Source organism: Capsicum annuum, chromosome 1 (assembly GCF_002878395.1).
Source record: "Capsicum annuum cultivar UCD-10X-F1 chromosome 1, UCD10Xv1.1, whole genome shotgun sequence".
In the NCBI taxonomy this organism is placed as follows: Eukaryota; Viridiplantae; Streptophyta; class Magnoliopsida; order Solanales; family Solanaceae; genus Capsicum; species Capsicum annuum.
Window position 1 is genome coordinate 199,716,323 of NC_061111.1, and position 22,557 is coordinate 199,738,879.

Genomic DNA, 22,557 nt, shown 5'->3' on the forward strand with positions numbered 1-22,557 from the left:
CAAGAATTTGTAACTCTGTAATTACTACAGGATAAAATAATTAATGAATATATCTTACGAAAAAAGTAAATTATTAAAAGATATTGAAATAAAATATCCACGCACAAAAATAAATAAATTAACTACAAACCTGTTAAATCTATTATACCTATTAAATCCGCGCACCCCTTACAAATGCGGGCTATATTTTCGTATCAGAGTTCCCCTTTTAGCGATGAAAAAAGTAAAGTAAAGCTGAGGTGCGACTGCTATGAATGTATGTTTTCAGTGTCAGAGATTTTGGGAAATCTAATCTGAATCATTTGTTAAAATCTGCTTCAGATCAAAGGGAGGACTATGAGGTTTTCAACTTCACTATTTAGTTGTGTCTCCATTCTCATATTTGTTCTGACGTCAATCTCATTCACTAATGCCAACACGTAAGTCTCATAACATCACTATCCAATCTTCTCTAATTTACCTCAACTTTTTCTCCTTTTAAGTTTCGGGCGTTGTGGGCTCGAGGAAGTAGTTGACTGAACAGAATATGCTCAACTTTTATATGACCCTTTTAACATTAGGGTGTGGAAGTGGAAGATTCTGCCTTTTACTGCTGCCTAATTTTTCATCTACCTTCTATTCCTTAACCTTAATATCTTAGTTTCTTGTTGTTTCTTGCGTGTTGCTGGAAACAGTCTCTCTACCTTCTCAAGGCAGGGGTAAGGTCTATGTACAGTCTCCCATTCCCACACCCCACCTATGGGATTAAACTGGGTTTGTTGTTATAGACCCTATGTGAGTTTTGCCATATATTGTTGGATTCAACTTTAATACATTAATTCGACACTGTCAATGTAATTTAATTGGTTGGAATGGTTTAGCATACTTTCCTTGTTACAAATCCACGCTTATGATGGATGGGTACGTGTAGGCTATGCATATAAAGATTTCAGTTGCAGGGTATAGAATTTGTATTCATTTTGTAAGTTACCTACAATTGTTCTATAAATAATTGCATAGAGTAAATATGTTATAAAGTTAAAATTCATAATGCTATAGGATGGATGTAAAAGTTTTGCGAGTTGGACTGGAACTAATGAAGGAAACTCTTCCATTACAATCCGGATCGAGACTATATGAACTTCAAGGGTTGAATTCCAATAAGTGGTATGAAGTGAAGATCTCATATCCTGCTTCTGTATGTATATTTGAATTCTTGATTACTATTAGTTTTCTATGTCCTATTGTTTTTTAAAGCTTAAACCTTTGCTGTTGAACATATAACAGATACCAGCTACTTTTACTCTACAACTAAGTAAAGGAAGTTCAGGGCTAAATGTTGGTAGGAAGTTACTGAATACTGAAAAGATTATTTTTCAGGGGAACAATCTTCAATTGCTTGGTGGCAAGGTTTGCTTCTGTCTACATGATATATAGTGATTATTGTCTATTCTTTTGCTCATTTTTACCTCGATAATGGAATATTGTCACAGGGTGGAACGTTTGTTCTGGTAAATGTGGAGCCTGAGGGAATTGTTTCAATACCTGGGGTAAAGGATAGGAGACACATCATATATAATATAGGTAAAATTTTCTCCTTAATTTAGAGCGTTTGTTGATTAATTGCCTCAGTTAATGCAGTAAATGTTAGAGAAGTTGCTGGACATTATCCAGCTTTTTAGCCATGTTCTGTTAGCTTTGTTGCTGTTTTTTAGAAGTTGAGTTGTTCAGATTTTTAGGATTTTTGTTGATCATGGAATCATGTGTAAAGTAGTTGCTACGATTTTTATTTTGCCTCTGAAATTATATTGACATTTATTCTTTAATTGTCCTTCATTTTGTGTGTTTGTGTTTAGAAATATTTGCTTTTCCTGTTTCTTCATGTGTTCTCCGTGAAATCTGGCCTCAGAAAATTCTTGCTGGAACAAATAGTAATAATAACAAGCCAAGAAGATTAATGCGGTTAATATGTTTGATGAAATTCCCTAGTGAAAGAAAGATAGTTTCAATCGTGGAACTCGCATGTCTCATCTTTGGATTCCTATAATGCCCTTTATTTTTTGTTGTATTTTCATAATTGTCCTTAGTCCAAGATTCATTTCAGTTGCACTGAGGGGTTCAGAATATGTAAAAGAAAAAGTACGCGAAGAGGTTATGAGATTTAATATCTATTATGTATACGGAAAATATAATTTTAACCTTGAGTATATTATTGTAATTTTCTGTCGAAGAGGGTTCGCATCAGCCCCCTTACTCGTATTTTGGTTACATCCCTGGACATTGCATTAGGACCCAACTAAATATCGAGATAAACTACTTTCGAATACGACAATTATATATCGCATTTCACGTGCTTGGTTGGATCGATTTCATGTTTCATCTCTTCTATTTCCTATTTTATTTCCCTAATTCTAACTGCATTTTTGTGGTTTCTTCTACTTATTTGCTCTGAATTGTATAAACCCCATCGTTCAATCTTATTATTTGTATCTCATTTGATTCTTATTAATTGTGTGTATCTCATTTGTTCTATGTAGAATTAGCTTTGTTCTACATAACTGCATCTTTAACAAGTCACTTGGAAAGCCAGTAATTCTTTTTTCTGAAATATTGATTTAAGAGTTCAAAGGAGAGTAAGAATGATCTTTACCTGATATTTTGTTGACCTAGAAATAGCATATAATTAGTCGATGTGCGCACAAGTTAGCTCGGACACAATGGTTATTAAAAAAAAAGGGGTTTGACTGCTAGATGTTGTTTTGGTGGGCGTTGGATAATTGAAGGATTTTTACCAGATCTACATGACATGAATGATATTATAAGGAGTCTAAATGTTGAAAAATGACTGTGATATACAAGTAAAGATAGACGGAGGGAATATGCATTAATGCTGATAGAGTGTCCTACATTAGTTGATGATTTTGTCTCACTATGTGGTATCGTGGTAATTCTTACGTCATAAGCTAATTGTTCACTAAGGATGAAACTAAGGGACGTTAAGGGTACTCATTCAAAGCTCTCCACAGGAAAATTACAGCAGATATACAAGGTTAGATTATTTATATATATATTACACGTCAAATTCTTTTGACGTATTCATGTGTCAAATTTCTTAACTTCTCTGATTAAGTTATGAGGTCTGTATCTAATTACACAGTAGTAGAATCAGTTTCTTCCTCATTCTTGGTTTAAAATATGGGATGCTCACAACTCATATTATGTTGTTCACTTTTCACATCCTTAGCACGTAAAGGGTGTTTGATCATTTCACATTGTTTGACATTTATATATCTGTTTTTAGACAATTACACTTGCTGATCTAATTAACGATCATAATATTGGTGAGACCCAACATCCTTTTTCTTTACAAACTTAGATCATCACATGAAGTAATGAAGTCCCTCTATGTCTGGGTTAATTATTAGTCCAATAAGTTTGGGAATCTCTCTTATTTTTTCTTTTATAATAAAGTCTATATATCTAAATGGTGCTGGTCATCCAATACTAGGTACAATTATACTAATTCATAAAAATTAATTTGTCTCAAGTATTGTTTTCATAATACTACTGCATGTTATTATTAGTACAACTTTAGTGGAGTAATAATCTCCTGATCATATCTGGAGGTGCTATAAATGGAATCTGAAAGTTTAATTACTACTTGTAAGATATCAATTGCAATTCCTTTTGTCCAACTGTTTTTAGTTATTACGGTAGGGTCAAAATCATAACCAATAAACAGTACACATACTTGGCACGATATTGATTTTTGTATATGCATATTTCTGAAAATAATTTTAATACTATATGGAATAATTTTGATATTTTTAGTCCATGAAGCTGGAATGCCTTTGATGAGCCAAAATTTGCAAAATATTTTTAGTACTCTCAATCTCCCGTATTTATGGTTGGTCAAATCGTAAAGTTTTTTTTTTTTTTTTAAATTTCTTTCCTTATTACATGTCTGGCATCAGATACGTGTGTGATTTGTGTTTTGAGGAACTTGCTGTAGCAAATTGAGAGTCACAAAATTGAAGGATTATTGATGTTAGGATTCCATAATAGTCACATACTATGTATTTATATTTGATTATAATTGTATAGTTTATCTCTTAGTGAGTTGGTGTTCAACTATACTTTGTATAGCATCTTGTATATATTGAGGAAACCCTCTGTGAATAATAAGCGAGTTTAAACCTTTTCATGGTATTTGATCATTGCGAAGACTCACGTCCCACAATGGCACTTCCCTCGGTTACCAGTATCACCTCGCAAACCCCTTCCCAGAATTTTGCGTCGCTCGCTACCAATGTTAATCAGTCCCATCTTCTCAAATTAGACCGTCATAACTATATTGTGTGGAAATCACAAATTCTCCTAGTTCTAAGGGGTAACGAACTCGAGGGATATGTGGATGGTACGCACAAGTGCCCTCCAAAGTTAGCTCCAAATAGCTCTTCTGAAACAACCTCAACTACCTCAACTGACGTGGTTATCAACCCAGCGTACAATTTATGGATCAAACAAGACTAACTTTTATTGAGTTGGATTCTCTCAACGCTCACCGAAGGGATTTTAGCCCAAGTAGTCGGTTGTAGCAGGCACTTGAGACGATGTTTGCATCGCAATCCAAGGCTAGGATATTGCCACTAAGGTTGCCATTACAAACCACAAAGAAAGGCAACTCATCCATGGTAGAATATCTTCAAAAGATTCAGACATGTCGATAATCTCGCGGTTGCGGCACACCCTGTCTCTGATGATGATCTTGTCTTATATATTCTTGGAGGACTTGGACAAGAATATAATGTTGTGGTTGTCTCGGTCACTACTAGGGCTGAGTTAATTTCATTAGCCGATCTTCGTGGCTTGCTTTTAAGTCAGGAGTATCGTTTGGAGCAGATGACACGTATAGAACAAGGATTGAGCCAAGCCAACTTGTCTACTAGGCAGTCCAACAATACCAAGAATGATAATTTCTTTAAGAAGCTTACTAATGTCAATAACAATCAGGCTTATGGTGGCAGATCTAGACGAGGACGAGGTCGAGGTCGAGGTCGCAACATCAACTCATCCAACCAAAATCAATGTCAAGTTTGCCATAAGTTTGGTCACTCCGCCCTGGTTTGCTACCATCGTTTTGATCATGCCTATCAAGCTTCTTTCAAATCGCGCATGGCGGCTCTCATTGCACAACCTTCTACGGTTGGAGACTCGAATTGGTATCCGGATTCTGGGGCTACTCATCATTTAACTAACGATATACAGAACATGGCAGTACGAGGAGAGTATCTGGGAAGCGATCAAATTCATATTGACAATGGCACAGGTTTGACAATTTCTCACTTTGGTAATGCTATCTTACCTACAGTTAGTCGACCTTTACATTTATCTAATGTATTATTGGTGCCTAAAAGTACCAAGAATTTGCTTAGTCTAGCAAAGTTCACTTCTGATAATGATGTTATATTTGAGTTGCACCCTCGTTTTTGTCTTGTGAATGATCGGGCAACAAGTAAAGTACTACCGCACGGGACTCTTGAGCATGGCACTTCTGATAATGATGTTATATTTGAGTTGCACCCTCGTTTTTGTCTTGTGAATGATCGGGCAACAAGTAAAGTACTACCGCACGGGACTCTTGAGCATGGCCTTTATCGTCTCCTTGCAACCTAGTTACTCCGCCAACCTTCATCCTCAAATAAATCACAAGCTTTCCATGTCTCCAAGTGATCTTTTGATTTATGCCATAGTTGTTTAGGTCACTCGTCTCTACGAGCAGTCAATACTATTATTAAGAGTCTTTCTTTACCAGTCAAATCGAGTACTCAGTCTAATGTTTGTTCTTCTTGCCAATATGGCAAAAGTCATAAATTGTCATTTTCTAATTCTAGTTCTAGTGCTAGTTTTCCTCTTGATTTGATCCACAGTGATGTATGGGGTCCTGCTCCATAATTGGCTAGTAATAAATTCCGTTATTATGTTTCTTTTATTGATGAATTTAGCAAATTTACATGGCTATTTCCTGTGAGTTCCAAAAATAAAGTTCATACAATATTTTTATGGTTTAAAACTCAAGTCGAGAAGTTCTTTGAGCGTCATATAAAAGTGGTACAATCTGATTAGGGTGGCGAATATAGGAAATTATCCAGGTTTTTTGCTCGAGAGGAGATCGTTATCACTCATCTTGTCCCCATACCCATGAACAAAATGGTACTGTCGAAAGAAAACATCGTCATATGTTGAAATGGGTTTAACACTTCTCGCACATGCATCCCTTCCTCTCACCTTTTAGGATCATGCTTTTGCTACTGCGGTTTATACTATAAATCGTATCCCAACACCCTCGCTCAATAACATTTCACCTTATAAGAAGTTGTTCAAACAAATTCTTGATTACTATTTCATGGAAACTTTTGGTTGTGAGTGTTTCCCATTCCTTCGTTCCTATAATTCTCACAAATTGGCCTTTTGATCCTTAAAATGTATTTTCTTGGGGTATAGTGGAAATCATAAAGGATATCAGTGTTTACATGTCCCTAGTCCCTAGTGGCCGAATATATATCTCTCGGCATGTGGTTTTTGACGAGTTACAATTTCCTTTTGCTAGTTTATCTTCGACTTCAAACATAGCACCGACCTCCAACCCTACTATCATGACCTTGTTTCCCGTCATTGCTCCTTGTAATTCCTCTTCACATATCACTGCTGCCAATAATAATTCCATAGCAGCTGCTGCCTCGCCAATTCCATCGTTAAACTCGTCAAATCCTTCTTCGCCAAGTCCATCGTCAAGCTCACCAGTGTGTTATTCGGTCCCATCCGATTTGTCTTCGTTTTCCATTCCTGCTATTAATCTTACTGTTGATCTTCCAGTAACTATTGATACTCCTATTGTTGCTCATAATTCTCAACCACCGGCTCGGACCACATCCTTTGTACCTCATCCTATGGTCACCAGGAGTAAGACTAAATCACAATATCCCTAAGCTCACATTGCCAGACTAAATCACAATATCCCTAAGCTCACATTGCCACAAAATATCCTTTGCCTCCATCTACCCTTCCACCTGAACCTACGAGTTTTACCCAAGCCAACAAAGATCCAAAATGGCTATGCAAGAAGAGTACAACGTCCTTTTGTAAAACGGTACTTGGTCCCTTGTTCCATCCTTCACGGCAAAGAATGTTGTGGGATGCAAATGGATTTTTAAGTTAAAACTCAATCCTAGTGGCTTCGTTGAGCATTACAAGCCTCGTTTAGTGGCCAAGGGATTTAGACAAGAGGCTGGAATGGACTATCATGAAACATTCAGTCCCGTGCTAAAGTCTACAACTATCCGAGTGGTTTTGTCTCTAACTCTGTCCAAAGGGTGGTCTTTACGACAGCTCAATGTCAAAGATGTATTTCTTCACGTGCAATTACATGAAGAGGTATACATGTCTCAACCCCCCGGATTTACTGATCTAAAATATCCCAACTATGTGTGCAAGCTTCACAAAGCTCTTTATGGCCTTAAACAGGCACCTCGGGCATGGTTTGAGAAGCTCAGCTCGAGATTGCCTTAACTCAATTTTGTACCTCTAAATCTGATACGTCTCTGTTTATACGCAATTGTGACGGCTATATTACTATTATCTTGGTGTATGTAGATGATCTTATTGTTACAAGAAGCTCTAATTAGTTCATTGCAAGCCTTGTTCTTCAATTGTCTAATGCCTTTGCTGTAAAAGATCTCGGTAAGCACTACTTTCTTGGTGTTGAGGTCCATTATCAGCCCACTGGATTGACCCTTTAAGGGTCAATCATAATACATAGAAGAACTCCTTGCTCGTGCCAATATGGATGGTGCGAAGCCAATTGGTACACCTATGGCCATAAGACTTCAATTGTCTTAATATGGGTGTTCACCATTTTCGGATCCATCATTGTATCGCAGCTTGATAGGAGCTCTTCAACATATAACCATCATGCGTCCAGATGTGTCATTTACTGTCAACAAATTATGTCAATTCATGCATAAACCTATGTGTTGACATCCAATTTTGGCTCGCTCTGTTTTCTTTAATTATTTTTTCGGTGCTCCTCGGCCTTAAGTAATTTTTCAAAATAAATTCGTATTGTTTTGAATTTTGAAAAGAATAAAAAAAGAGAGTATTTATTTTTCTATCATATTTTAAAATACTTTAATTAAATATAAATAATTATTTCAACATCAAAATTTCAAAAAAATGAAATTTCAAATACTAATTCACCGGGAGAATAATTTTCCTAAGATTTCAGATTTCAAAGGAGTTATCCGCTAATTTTAACTTATTTTTTTTTTTTATAAATAGGGCCAATGCTTTACATTACATTTTTAACATTTATTCGGGTTTTTTCCTAGATCTCAAAGGCTAAGAAACATAAGGTATACATTTACTCATGTTACCATGTACGAGGTATATTTTATAACTAATGTTATTATTTAAGTGAACATTGTTCTTTCCACCACAGTCGTTATTGGTATTATTATTATTATTACTATGGTTTAAACAACTCTTTCAGATGTTATTAGAATTATTATTTTTACATAATTTCAATTTGCTTACAATCCTCGGCATATTTTTCACATACTCTTAAATATATATTTCCTGAATAAATTCTCATGCCATAAAATATTTTGTTTACTCTATAATAATTTTAGTTATACACTTAACTTCACATATTTTAAATTTCCTTATAAAATTATAAGACTTTGCACTTTTCTAATATATGTGTAAATTATATCATCACCGTTTTTGATATTTACAACACAATTATATTTCTGCAATAATTATAATATTTCTATGTACATGGTAGCATCCCGTTTAAGTTTTATTTCTTTTATATAAAATAACAAATAGAAAATAATAATGAAAGTTTTCTTATCACCATTTTAACAAATAACAAGATAAAATTCTTTTTCAAATCTTTCCTAAACTAAGTGTAAAGATTATTTTCGGATAGGCTCTGAGGGGTGCCTAACACCTTCCCCTTGAGTAATCAAAACCCTTGCTCAGAATAATAAGTCAAAACAGAGTTTTATATAAAAAATGGGTTTTTTCCTAAAAAAGTTAGGTGGCGATTCTAAAAAAATGAATTTTCAAACTCCGAGAGTCACGACGTAGCCACCACATGTTGTGTGTTGTCTTGACTGGTTCGAAATAGGGTGCAATAGAATGGCGATTCCATTGGGAATTTAATGAACTTAGGTTTTAAACTTAACATGCTTAGTTTAGGATTTGCAATGCTTTATTATGTTATTTGCTTTACGTATCTTTATATCATGCTCTGTGTGAAAGGACATAAGACAAATCCGAACTTGCGTTCCTTATTTGTTTGTACAACACTACTTGTTATTGCTTTATCACTTGCACTTTTCCCATCGAGTCTTGGTCGTACACAATTCACACACTAAACACGCGAGAAGTGTACTACACTCCTCCGAACCTTCTTTGGATTCCTTAGTTTCAGAGTTTGTGCAATTAGGTTGGTGTACCGTCTCACAGCTGTTCAGTCCCACTCTTAAACATTTAGGGAAAAATCCTACTCTAGTGCTAGGTCATATTGCATACACCTTAGGTGGAACGGTTCAAGGTATTGTTTCCGCAGTTAGAGAACCACCCTTCGTGTCAATGGGTTCTTCATGAACCCAACGACGCTATGTGTGAGAATGATTAATTGATCCAAATGTTAAGACCGTAATAAATTCAGGATATTAAACTTACCCAGCCTTTTCTCTGCACAGATGGAAATTAACCAGAACTTAGCTATCATCCGCATGCTGACCGAGGTTTCACGGGTCTTGAGACACTGGTGGGGGAACATTTGAGTAGCTCACGAGGAGGAAGTATTGACATATTTGGGGTCCTTGACTGATCTAATGGAGCTAAGGACGGACGAGCTGCTTATCGGATTGTTGGTCGAATAAAGGGACCTGACTACAGTCACTTTCAGGTTTACAGATTTCAAGATTACACCTACCTTCGAGGAGATCAGTCAGATGGCTAACTTGCTGTTGATGGGGCGGGTACCTTTGGCCCATGCACTACGCCAGGAAGCACTTTTCTTCGCGCAATAGGATTGAGAGGGGAACGGGCTTGAGGATGGATGAGCCAGGCTGGGTAAGCCTGTGTTATCTTTTCGAGAGGTTCTGCCGAAGGGAAAGTTATGACCGGTTTTAGAGGGAATTCTTCTTTTCCAGGATCGACTGGGAGAGAGACAGAGCCATTGTTTTCATAGTGGTATTCCTTGGTATTATGGTGTTCCCAATGAGAGAGAACCGAATCAACATTCACTTACTTTCTATGGTCATATTCATGTGCAGGGAATCAGTCCTAGTCACGATCGTACTGATAATTTTAGCAAAAGTCTTTCGGTCCCTATCTGCATACTCCAAGGGACACGATTTTTTCAAGGGTTGCAATCTAATGCTCCAAGTATGGGCATTAGAACACTTTTATCGCAGAGAAGGGGAGACAGGGTTCAACCAGATTCGCAGCCACGCAATCTGGATGTCTATGTGGGACATGCCAAATGATGAGTAGTGGTGTGCCTTCTTAACCCACCTCACCAACAACCTCATCAAGTGGAGGCTACAATCGGTCAGTGGTCCAGTGATGCTGAGAAGGCATTACTCTTACTTCCTCAAGTTAATTGGGTCGGAGGGGATCCAGCCATATGCGCCGTTGAGAGTTCTACGATAGTTCGGCATGATTCAGAATGTGCCTCTGTGGTTGAACATGGCGCTAGCAAAAGGAGACTGAGGGAAAAATTCCCATTGAGAGGCTCGGCAATTTGATCAATGAATGGGGACAAATCTTCAGTTTGGGCTTGAGCAGCAATCCATACTGCACCCCTGAGTACTTCACATACTACATGTCGGGAGGAATTTTGGCCCGATTGAGCTATGAGTCACTCCAAGGGCTTGTAGACACTTATAGAGCATATCAGATCCGGGACCAGGTGCTGCACCTTAGACCCATTATCACCGCCATGTACGAACAGGTGATCCCAGGATCAGTGGATCATCTCATCTATGCAGTAGATGACGGATCCGAGAAGGAAATGGAAAAAGAACTCGAAGAGGACCCGGAGGAAGATCCGAAAGAGGATCCAATGGAGGAACAGGAAGGAGAGTTGATAGAAGAGATGGAAGAGGACCCCGAAGAAGAAGAATATGGACCAATAGGGTTCGGTGGTGAGGAAGACTAGGGGCAGCAGTCAGATGGGTTCCCAGAGTACCACCCGGGGCATGGGAGTGGAGGCTTAACGAATTTCGGAACATGACATAATCTAAAAAGGATAAAGGATTACTATACATACTTAATATATACATTATACCTTTGTGAAAACATATATATATATATATGTCCATATATGTATATTTCAAAATACTTTCTTATTTTCCACCTATCGAGACTCCAGATTTAGGAATGATCGAGCAGCCGAGGGAGTGTTGGAGTATTCCGCAGACAAAGCCAGGATTCCCAAAGCGACACAAAATCAACACCCTTTCCCAACTAAGAATTTTTCTTTGAGCGCAGGAAAACAGGAATTGGAAGACGACATTAAGTCAAGCTTTGGGACAAGATCAGGGACATCATGCACCCGTGAGTTTATCTTCGTCTTCCTCGCCACTGAATCCTATTGGTCCATATTTTTCTTCTTCCGGGTCCTCTTCCATCTCTTCTATCAGCTATCCTTTTTGTTCCTCCATCGAATCCTCTTTCGGATCTTTCTCCGGGTCCTCTTTGGGGTCTTCTTCCATTTCCTCCTCGGATCCGTCGTCTACTGCATGGATGAGATGATCCACTGATCCTGGGATCACCTGTTTGTACATGGCGGTGGTAACGGGTCTAAGGTGCAGCAGCTGGTCCCAGATCTGATCTGCTCTATAAGTGTCTACAAGCTCTTGGAGTGACTCATAGCTCGGTCGAGCCAAAATTCCTCCCGACTTGTACCATGTGTAGTATTCAGGGGTGCAGTATGGATTGTCCCTCATGCCCAAACTGAAGATTTGTCCCCATCCATTGATCAAATTGTCGAGCCTCTCAATGGTATTTCTTTCCTCGTAGTCTCCTTTTGCTAACGCCATGTTCGACCACAAAGGCACATTCTGAATCATGCCGAACTGTCGTAGAACTCTCAATGGCGCATATGGCTGGATCCTCTCCAACCCAATTAACTTGAGGAAGTAAGAGTAATGTCTTCTCAACATCACTGGACCACTGACCCATGGTAGCCTCCACTGGATGAAGTTGCTGGTGAGGTAGGCTAAGAAGGCACACCACTGCTCCTCATCATTTGGCATGTCCCACATAGACATCTTGATTGCGTGGCTGCGAATTTGGTTGAACCCCGTCTCCCTGACGCCATCTCTGCAATAAAAGTGTTCTAATGTCCATACTTAGTATTAGATTGCAACCCTTGAAAAAATCTTGTCCCCTGGAGCATGCAGACAGGGACCAAAAGACTTTTGCTAAAATTATCGTGACTGGGACTGATCCCCTTCACATGAATATGACCATAGGAAGTAAGTGAATGTTGATTCGGTTCCCTCTTATTGGGAACACCATAATACCAAGGAATGCCACTATGAAAACAATGGCTTTATGTCTCTCCCAGTCGATCCTAGAATAGAAAAATTCCCTCTGAAATCGGTCATAACTTTCCCGTTGGCCAAACCTCTCGAAAATATAACTCAGGCTTACCTAGCTTGCTTCATCCATCCTCAAGCCTATGCCCCTCCCTCTCAATCCTATTGCGTGAAGAAAAACGCTTCCTGATGTAGTGCGTGGGCTAAAGGTACCCGCCCCGTCAACAGCAAGTTAGCCATCTGACTGATCTCCTCGAAGGTAGGTGTAATCTTGAAATCTGTAAACCTGAAAGTGACTGTAGTCGGGTCCCAAAATTCGACCAGCATTCGGATAAGCAGCTCGTCCGTCCTTAGCTCCATTAGATCAATCAAAAACTCCAAGTGTACCAACACTTCCCGTGAGCTACTCGGATGTTCCCCCACCAGTGTCTCAGGACCCGTGGAACCTCAATCAGCATGCGGATGTTAGCTAGGGTCTGGTTAATTTCTATCTGTGCAAAGAAAAGGCAGGGTAAGTTTAATGTCCTGAATTCATTACGGTCTTAACATTTGGATCAATTAGTCATTTTTCACACATATAGCGTCGTTGGGTTCATGAAGAATTCGTTGACACGAAGGGTGGTTTCCTAACGGCAGAAATGATACCTTGGATTGTTCCGCCTGAGGTGTATGCAATATGACCTGTTATTAGAGTAGGATTTTTTCCTAAATGTTTAAGAGAGACTGAACAGCTGCGAGACGTTATACTAACCTACTTGCACCGACTCTAAAACTAAGAAATCCAAAGAAGGTTTGGAGGAGTGCAGTACACTCGCGTGTTTAGTGTGTGAATTGTGTACGATCAAGACTCGATAGGAAAAGTGCAAGTGATAAAGCAGTAACAAGTAGTGTTGTACAAACAAATAAGAAACGCAAGTTTGGATTTGGCTTGCGTCCTTTCACACAAAGCGTGATATAAAGATACGTAAAGCAAATAACATAATAAAACTTAAAAAATCCTAAACTAAGCATGTTAAGTTTAAAATCTAAGTTCATTAAATCTCCAACAGAGTTACCATTCTGTCGCGCCCTATTTCGAATCGATCGAAACAGCACACAACATGTGGTGGCTACGCCGTGACTCTCGGGTTTTGAAAATTCATTTTCTTTTAGAGTCGCCACCTAACTTTTTAGGAAAAACCATTTTTTACTATTGAAAACATTTTGAGATTCTGAGTAAGGATATTGGTTATTTGAGGGGAAGGTGTTAGGCACCCCTCAGAGTCTATCCGAAGATAGTCCTTACACTTAATTTAGGAAAGATTTGAAAAAGAATTTTATCTTGTTATTTACTAAAATGGTGATAAGAAAACTTAAACGTGATGCTACCATGTACACGGAAATAGTATAATTATTGCAGAAATATACCTGTGTTGAAAATATGAAAAAAGGGTGATGATATAATTTACACACATATTAGAAAAGTGCAAAGTCTTATAATTTTATAAGAAAATTTAAAATATGTGAAGTTAAGTGTATAACTAAAATTATTGTAGAGTAAACAAAATATTTTATGGCATGAGAATTTATTCAGGAAATATATATTTAAGAGTATGTGGAAAATATGTCGAGGATTGTGAGCAAATTGAAATTATGTAAAAATAATAAGTGTAATAACATGAGTTGTTTAAACAATAGTAATAATAATAACAGCAATAACGATTGTGGTGGAAATAATAATGTTTACTAAAAAAATAATAATAGTTATAAAATATACCTCATACATGGTAGCATGAGTGTATGTATACCTTGTGTTTCTTAGCCTTTGAGATTTAGGAATTAACTCGAATAAGCGTTAAAAATGTAATGTAAAGTATTGGCCTTATTTATATAAAAAAATAAGTAAAATTAACCGACAACTCCTTTGAAATATGAAATCTTAGGAAATTATTCTCCCCACGAATTAGTATTTGAAATTTCTTTTCTTTTGAAATTTTGATGTTGAGATAATTATTCATATTTAATTAAAGTAATAGGAAAATAAATATTCTTTTTTTTTTTGGTTCTTTTCAAAATTCAAAAAAATATCAATTTATTTTGAAAAATTATTTAAGGTCGAGGAGCACCAAAAAAATAATTAAAGAAAATAGAGTAAGCCAAAATTGGGTGTCAACACTATGGAGTCTTATTTCAATGCTATGAAATGCTTGTTACGCTATTTAAAGGCAACCATAAACCTCGGCTTGCATTTGTGTTCCGCTAGCTCCTTATCACTTCAGGCCTTCACAGATGCGGACTGGGCTGGTAGCCCAGATGATCGGCGGTCTACCAATGGTTATTGTCTATTTCTTGGACCCAATTTAGTGTCATGGAGCTCAAAGAAGCAGCGAGTGGTTGCACGATCTAGTACCGAGGCTGAATATAGGGCCTTAGCTGTGGCTACTGCCGAAGTTACCTAGATGAAACATCTTCTTCAAGAGTTGCGTGTCTCTCTTCCCCAAGCTCCCATACTATGGTGTGATAATCTGTCCGCTACCTATCTCACTGCCATTCCTATTTTTCATCCACGAACCAAACATATTGAGTTAGATTTTCATTTTGTTCGAAAGAAATTGGCCTCAAAGGACTTGAACGTTCGCTACATCAGTTCCTTCCTTGGATCAGTTAACAGACATCTTTACCAAGAGTCTTCCTTCCCGTCGGTTTCATCTCCCGCGTTCCAAGCTTGCAGTTGCCCAGCCACTGCTCAGCTAGCGGGGGCATGTTAGGACACTATAATAGTCACATATTATGTATTTATATTTGATTAGAATTGTATATTTTATCTCTTAGATAGTTGGTGTTCAACTATACTTTGTATAGCATCTTGTATATTTTGAGGAAAAACCCTCAGTGAATAATAAGCGAGTTTAAACCTTTTCAATTGACATAACACTTTGATCTAGGAAGCACATTTAGGTGAAACAGAAAAAATGTCAAAGTATGCATTATTGAAATTTATGTATGCTGTCAGTCAAGCTATACGGATGTACCACGTCACAACAACAATGCGCAACCCCAAGCGAGTTGGATTCGGCTGTATGAATCACCCATATCGCTCTAAGTGTCATGTCCTTTAGATCTCTAAAACTTTGTGAGCTCCTTGAGTCTTTAGGAGTTTTTTGTGCTTATCAGGAGACCTGAGTTTTTGTGCTATCAATTGCATCATCTGAATGATTGATTTAATGAACGAGTAACTGATAAAGAAGGTTTCACACAGATCCTATTAGATCTAATGCTTGCATAAGATTGTCAAAAGAACATAGAACATGTGAACCCTCTTGCCATTGTGTGGACTCTGATGATTCTTTTATTATTCCTCTATTAAACGAAACTAGAGTTATTATGGCGACGAGACTTTATGAACCGTGAGTTGCAGAACTCTTTGGGATGCTGTCACCAGTGGGCTTTGCAGCCATTGATTAGCAACAAACTCTGGTCTTGGGAAAGTTCAATTTTAGCAGGTATTTTGTGATGCCTCCTTAAGAAGGGAGAATTTCAAGATAAAATTCGGATGGATGGTTATAGAGTTGATCACATCAAATCCCCTATTATAACAAGTTGCACCTGTCACGTATACTACCTTAAGATGCCTCCTAGCAGTTTTCTAATAATGGTATCCTGGCAATGTAGATATTTCCTATCTGGAGTAGAAACAACAGGAAAAACTTAATACAAGTGATGTTTGTTAACCACATAATGTTGTCTAGCCAAGTTGCTTTAAGCTTTAGTCTTGTTAGCAGATTCACACCAATATTCGGATTGTGATCTATTCGTCCAAGATTAACCAAGGAAAAGAATGAGCCACTTCCATTACATGTCTGGCAGTTTAAGGAGACAAGATTGGAAGGTGAGTTAGCCAGTGGATTGACCAATATTTCTCCGTCAATAAGATAGCAAAAATTCTAAACGAGATGAGGGCATGTGGACCAACCCTCTCCTGATCACAATAGGAATTGAGGCTTGTTCTTTGTATATCAACCATGGTCTCTCCTATTTTGATTATAGATATTAACATTTTATCAAAGCTTACTTTAAGTAGTTATATCTTTCGAACTGTATCTCAGTTGATTATTAATATTAGCCTATCCAACAACAATCAACAATGCAATTGTGTAATCCCACAAGTGGGGTTAGGAGAGGGTGAGTGTACGCAAACCTTACCCTCCCTATCTTGTAGTGGTAGAGAGGAAGTACTCATATTTTGCCTATTCAAGCATAATAAAATATTTGCTTGGTTTGAATTTCAAAATTATAAAATGAAAACTAATGTGAATGAGAAGAATTAACTGAAGTGCGGTTTATCTTCTCTCTTGCACTTCAAGTTGAAATAAGTTTTTGATTAAGTAACTAGTAAACAAAGTAGTCCAAAGAAAAAAGCAATGGAAAACGCCAAAAGTCTGTTGGGGCTTTAAGCCCATAATGGTGCTTAACGCATGAGCAATGCTAATGAATAAAAATATTTTATACAAAATGCACTAAAAGGGACTACAAGCGCTAACACTATTTATTTGGACAAATGAACTGTAAAACTTATATTTAAGTGAAATATATGAAGTAAAAAAGATGTCAATCAAGTACCCAAGAGTGTAGCGCACTGGTCAATGAAGTGGGTTGAAAATCATGAGGTCGCAAGTTTAAAACTCAATGGAAGCAATATACTAGGCGATTTTGTCCCTTTTGTCCAAAACAAAATGATGTCAATCAAGTAAAACCGCTTTAATTTTTGATTTAGATGAAAAGGATATAAAATAAATTTTATGATTGTGGGCACTAGTTTTCTTACGGTAGTAAATTTCTGATTCCTCTTATGAAATAAAATACATTCATAATGTTTGATTGTTTTCTGACAAGTAATGTATCAGTTTGCGCCTTTTCTCAGAAAAAATGTATCCTTGTACCAACTGTATTTGTTGTTAGTGCTGTCCTCTTAAAGACAGTGTCTATGGTTGATGCCCTTGTGTCCTATAAAGCACCACCCTAAAGGGGATGACACGTGTAACCTTCGTGAACTTACACCATTTAATCCAAAGCAGTCCTAGATATGCTCTCTCAAGTTCATCCTAGATGGTGCCTAACTGTTGGCTAAAAGGTCAGACAAAAGAGAATAAATAACTGTATAAAAGCATAACAATTTAATAAAATAAATAAGAATACTAGGCGTAATTTCTCAAAAGAATAAGAACGCTTGGCATAATATCTATGTAAAATTTCACCACGATCTTAGAATGTCAGTTTAGTTATGCATGGACATGAAACTACAATAGTTTTAATCAGTGAGCTAATACAAAAGAGAAGAAAAGAAGAAAGATAAAACATGAATAAAGTCTCTGGTGTCCTATCCAAAAGTTCGCAAGACTTCTGAATGAGTGCCCTGAAAATGAGCCCCAATTACGTATAGCTTATGTCCAAAAAAGAAAAGATGGAATAGCGCCTGATGGGATGTTCCCACTCAACATATCAAGCGCACTGCATCAAAGAATTCATTTTTCATTGTGCGACTTTGTATGCACATGAGTATGACTTCATTAATCTTTATGTTTGAATGCGTTGCATTTGTGTAGTTTAATTTTCTTTTTATTTAGTTGTGTCCCATTTTCTAGGCTAATTTTGCAATGCCTTGCACTAAACCATCACGATGAGATTATGCACTGTGCTGCTTCACTTTTCTCCCTCTGGATGTCCCCTTTTTCTCCCCCTCTTGTCCTTATGGCTTTAATCTGTAGTTTCTTCGCTCTGGATGTGAGATCTTGAGCTTCACTGCGTGCGCTTTTGACACGTAACAGCAGAAAATCATTCTTTGTACCAATTACACCTACCACCAAAACAAACACTTTTTTTAACCACCAAAACAAACACAAATAGGCAATTCAAAGAAATAAAATATCACTCAAGGCATTCAATTCAAATAAAGAGAAATGTGTTGAATGTTTATAACAATTCGGCTCATCAATTATGTTCTTGATTGTGATGATAGAGATTGCAAATGTAGGCTAAAAAGTGGTTTGCAGCTAAAATATCTGCAGAGGAATTAGGTCCATTGGTTTGTTGCAACCCATTGACTGAAAGTAGCTTTGATTGCTAGTATCTCGTTAAACACGTCTCTTTTCTTTGATGTTGAAATATTGTAATAATTATTGTGGAGCATTAGTCAATTGAAGACTTCTCAGCTCAATCTGCTTATCTATATTTGTCCATCTTCAATGTGGTCTTACCTACAATTATAAATTTTGACTTGTGAAGCTGTGGACAGCTTGTGGATTTCCTGTTCCTTTTCCCTTTGATGTTTAGAACATTTAATGACTATTATCATGTAGAATATGGTCAGTGGACAGCTTTTTTTGATGATTATGGACCCTGTTTCATGATATGCTTGCCATCCAAGAGTCTTGTCATACTGAAGCTGTTTGGCTGATGTGTATTTGTAAGTGTTTTCAATTGTGATTCCTTCAGTGTCTTGCTAATATTATGTGCATTGCCATTGCAGTATGTGATGAGTTACTATTTGGCATCCCTCACCAAGCATGGTATGTCGTAGTGTTGGTGGTAGTTTGCTTGGCATTGGCACTTGTTATCCCATCATTTCTTCCGTTATATCTTCTACCAAGGAATCAAGGATTAAATACTGCTAATCATGGTATTTCTAAGGAATCTTGATCACGTTCTGGTACTTTTCACCGGTGTAGTACATTCGGCAAAGTGTAGCAGATCATAAAGCTCAAGTGTTAGAAGACTTTCTAACCGGTGTAAGATAGTTTTGTTAATTGCAAATGATTAAGATATGCATTATTACTCAATGCAACTCTCACACCCTCCCTCACTTTATTTACTCTTTTACCTTATCTTGGCTGTAGACATGGAGTTAGTTTGCTCTATCATTTTTCTTGATTGAATAAAGTATTTGCTTGCAAAATTTTCATGTGTTCTTGTGCAAATGAATTAACATTTAGTAGGTTCTATTCATAAATGTGCCCCCTGTTATTAGTGGAAAGGAATTAACCCTATTTTCAGAACCAGGAGAAGCATCAAGATACATGTGATACACCTTACTTACTTCACTTATTGCTATCCTTCTTGAGGTAGAATCGGGATCTTTTTCTCGATTTTAAACAATAATATGAATTCCTTCTGAAGAATTTTGAAGTTTTTCCTCCTTGTTTCCCTTTTTGGTTCTACTGCCTGCTTGTATTTTTTAATTTTTTTGAACTTCTATTTTTTGTTATAGAAGAACTGGAGAAGCATTATATGTTACCTTCACTTTCCCCATCTTTTCCTTCTGCCCTTTACCAAATGTTTGATCCTGAGACCTGAATGCTCATAAAACCAAAGACTCATGCCAAGCTTCCTGTCGCCCCTGCACACTTTTGTAGACCCCCTTTATGTCTCACACCACTCAAGAAGATGATGCCAACTGTATTTTCATGTGTCCTTTGGGTCTCACTTTATCACAAAAACTACTGTATCATGCAAGACTCTCCTAGTCCTTTGCATTCATTCTCAGTTCCTTCTGAATGGTATCACACCCTCTTTTTAGAAACTCTAGACTAGCCATGTTTGATCAGCTGAAAGAACTCTGTAGATCTCCTTCAAATTACGAAGCCTTGAGGTTCACGGCAGCAACAACACTTGGTGCTGTTTTGTTAGGCTTGTTCAGTCTTACCTTTGCAGGGACAGTTATATTTCTGATCCTTGCAGCCTCATTCCTTCTCGTGTTCAGTCTAATTCTTGTTCCAGCTGCGTTAATTCTTGTCTTTAGCGCTGCTGGTTTCTTGTTTTCGGTTGGGGGTGGCACAAGGGGTTTAGCTGCAATGTTCTGGTTGTATAAGAAAGCGTGTGGGCAACACATGTTTGGTGAAGACCAACTTGATTTTGCTAGGATGAGGACTGCAAGAAAAGCTTGGGATATGAGGAAAGAGCTAAAGAGGGTGGACAATTTATGCAGAACAAGACCCATGAGAATACTGGAGCCTAATAATTTGGAGTGTCATCAAGTGCAATTTGTGTTTCCTTGTCTTAGACATTGTGAGTATTATCCTAATGAGGGGGGAGGTTAAAATATATGTATGTCTTGTTCTTACTGATCTTGGCATAACATCATGTCAAAAGTAAGTTTGTACTTTGTATGTTGCTGCTTTCTGATATATGAATAAAGATGAAGGCCTTCTATTTTGTACCTAAACAAAGTTGCTCGTTGACTCAAACTCTTTCATCTTCGAAGCTGAGGCAGGAGAAAATTATACACAACTTTAGACGATTTCATCTAAAGTTGCTCCATTATGTAACATACGGTTCGGAGAGGATAAAATGAGAAGAAAAATTCTTGGAGGAAAATATTTGCATGATTATTCTTATTGACGAAAGTGAACAAACTGATGATAGAAAAGTAAAATAAAGGCAAAATCCATTGTCAGGCCCTTAAGTACATATCATCTTTTATTTAGGCACCTCAAGTGAATATTGGTTCATTTTGGCACATCAAGTCGCCTTAAAGTGTGCCATTTTGGCACTTTTTGCCTGGTTGGCAAAACGCTTGCGGAACACTCCGCATAGGCGCGTGGAAGCCTGTTTTTGGTTGATGTGCCGCCCAATTTGGCCCACCAACAATATATTAACTTATTTTCATTAATTTATACTTTTTTCCTTATTTTTATTCATCATTTTTGTCAATTTTAAGCTTATTTAATGTAAAAATTATTGGGAGAGATTTAAAAATTATATACATATTTAGGAGTTCGTCTTGCCAAAAACAATATATTAACTCAACGCCCATTAATTTATACTTCTTTCACATTTTTATCCGTTATTTTTGTCAATCTTAATTTATTTAATGGTAAGAATTCTTGAGAGAAATTTATATATGCATTTAAAGGTTCGTGAAGATTAAATAATAAGCACCTTTTTTTTAATCATTAAGGGCAAAATTGATGAAGAAAAAATAAAAAATAAGCAACATCAACGAAGAAAAACTAAAAATCAAACAAAATCGATGAAGAAAAATAGAAAAATAAAGTTAAATCAGTGAAGAAAAATTGAAATCAAACAAAATCAATAAAAAAAAAATTAAAATCGAAGTATAAAAATCAAGAAAAATCAGTGAAGAAAATTTGAAAATCGAAGCAAAATTGATGAAAGAAATTAAAAAATAAAGCTAAATCCATGAAGAAAAATTAAAATCAAACAAAATCAATTTAAAAAAATAAAAATTGAAGCAAAATAGATGAAGTAAATCTGAAAAAAAAAAAATGAAGCTAAATTCATGAAGAAAATCTAAAAATCAAGTAAAATCAGTGAAGAAAAATTAAAAATCGAAGTAAAATCGATGAAGAAAATTAAAGATGACTGGGGTGTGGGCGTGGGGAGAGGGTGCGGGGTCTTTGAAGAAGATAAAGAGGGGAAGAAGAGTGGAGGGATGGGTGGGGTATTTGAAAAAAAAAGATTAGCAGGGTGGGTAGGGTGTTTTAAGAAGAAAATTGGTGGGGTGGGGGTGGCGGGCGGGTGGGCGGGGTGTTTGAAGAAGGTTGGTGGGGTGGGTAGGTTAGGGGGAGGGGATATTTTTTATTTAAATTAATTATTTATAAATTATTTGAGTATTTTTTATTTAAAATTAATTATTTATAAATTATTTGGACAAAAATGACATATGTCAGCATTTTATTCGTCACTTTCCACATCAGCGGTGCGTGTAGCACACGCACTAATATTATTTTACTGATTCAGGAAAACGTGCCAAAATGGCACACTTGAAGGCTGCTTGAGGTACCAAAATGAACCAACGTCCACTTAAGGTGCCTAAGTGAAAGATGACGCGCACTTAAGGGTCTAACGATGAATTTTGCCTAAAATAAATTATCACGCTTTACCAGATTGTTACATGTGTGGCAAAGCCTTGATTGAAAGGAAAACAAAACATAAATCATGAGTAGTTACATGATAGAATTTT

At 37.0% G+C, this 22,557-nt stretch overlaps 1 protein-coding gene across 5 annotated transcripts; it reads left to right on the forward strand.

Moving 5' to 3' along the window:
* Positions 1-176: 176 nt before the first annotated feature.
* LOC107843980 lies at positions 177-20,796 on the forward strand. Of its 5 annotated transcripts, XR_007047621.1 has the most exons (6): positions 196-419; positions 1,039-1,177; positions 1,267-1,389; positions 1,473-1,563; positions 19,105-19,363; positions 20,494-20,796. XR_007047621.1 is itself a non-coding variant. In XM_016688435.2 (5 exons), the coding sequence occupies exons 1-5, from the start codon at positions 337-339 to the stop codon at positions 19,272-19,274; spliced, it is 606 nt and encodes a 201-aa protein (XP_016543921.2). In that variant the 5' UTR covers positions 177-336; the 3' UTR covers positions 19,275-19,530. The 5 variants fall into 5 exon arrangements, 4 of the variants coding, with proteins under 4 accessions (XP_016543921.2, XP_016543929.2, XP_016543954.2 ...); XM_016688435.2 differs by lacking the exon at positions 20,494-20,796 and having other exon boundaries at positions 177-419; positions 19,105-19,530; XM_016688443.2 differs by lacking the exons at positions 196-419; positions 20,494-20,796 and adding an exon at positions 492-939 and having other exon boundaries at positions 19,105-19,530.
* The last annotated feature ends 1,761 nt before the right edge of the window (positions 20,797-22,557 follow it).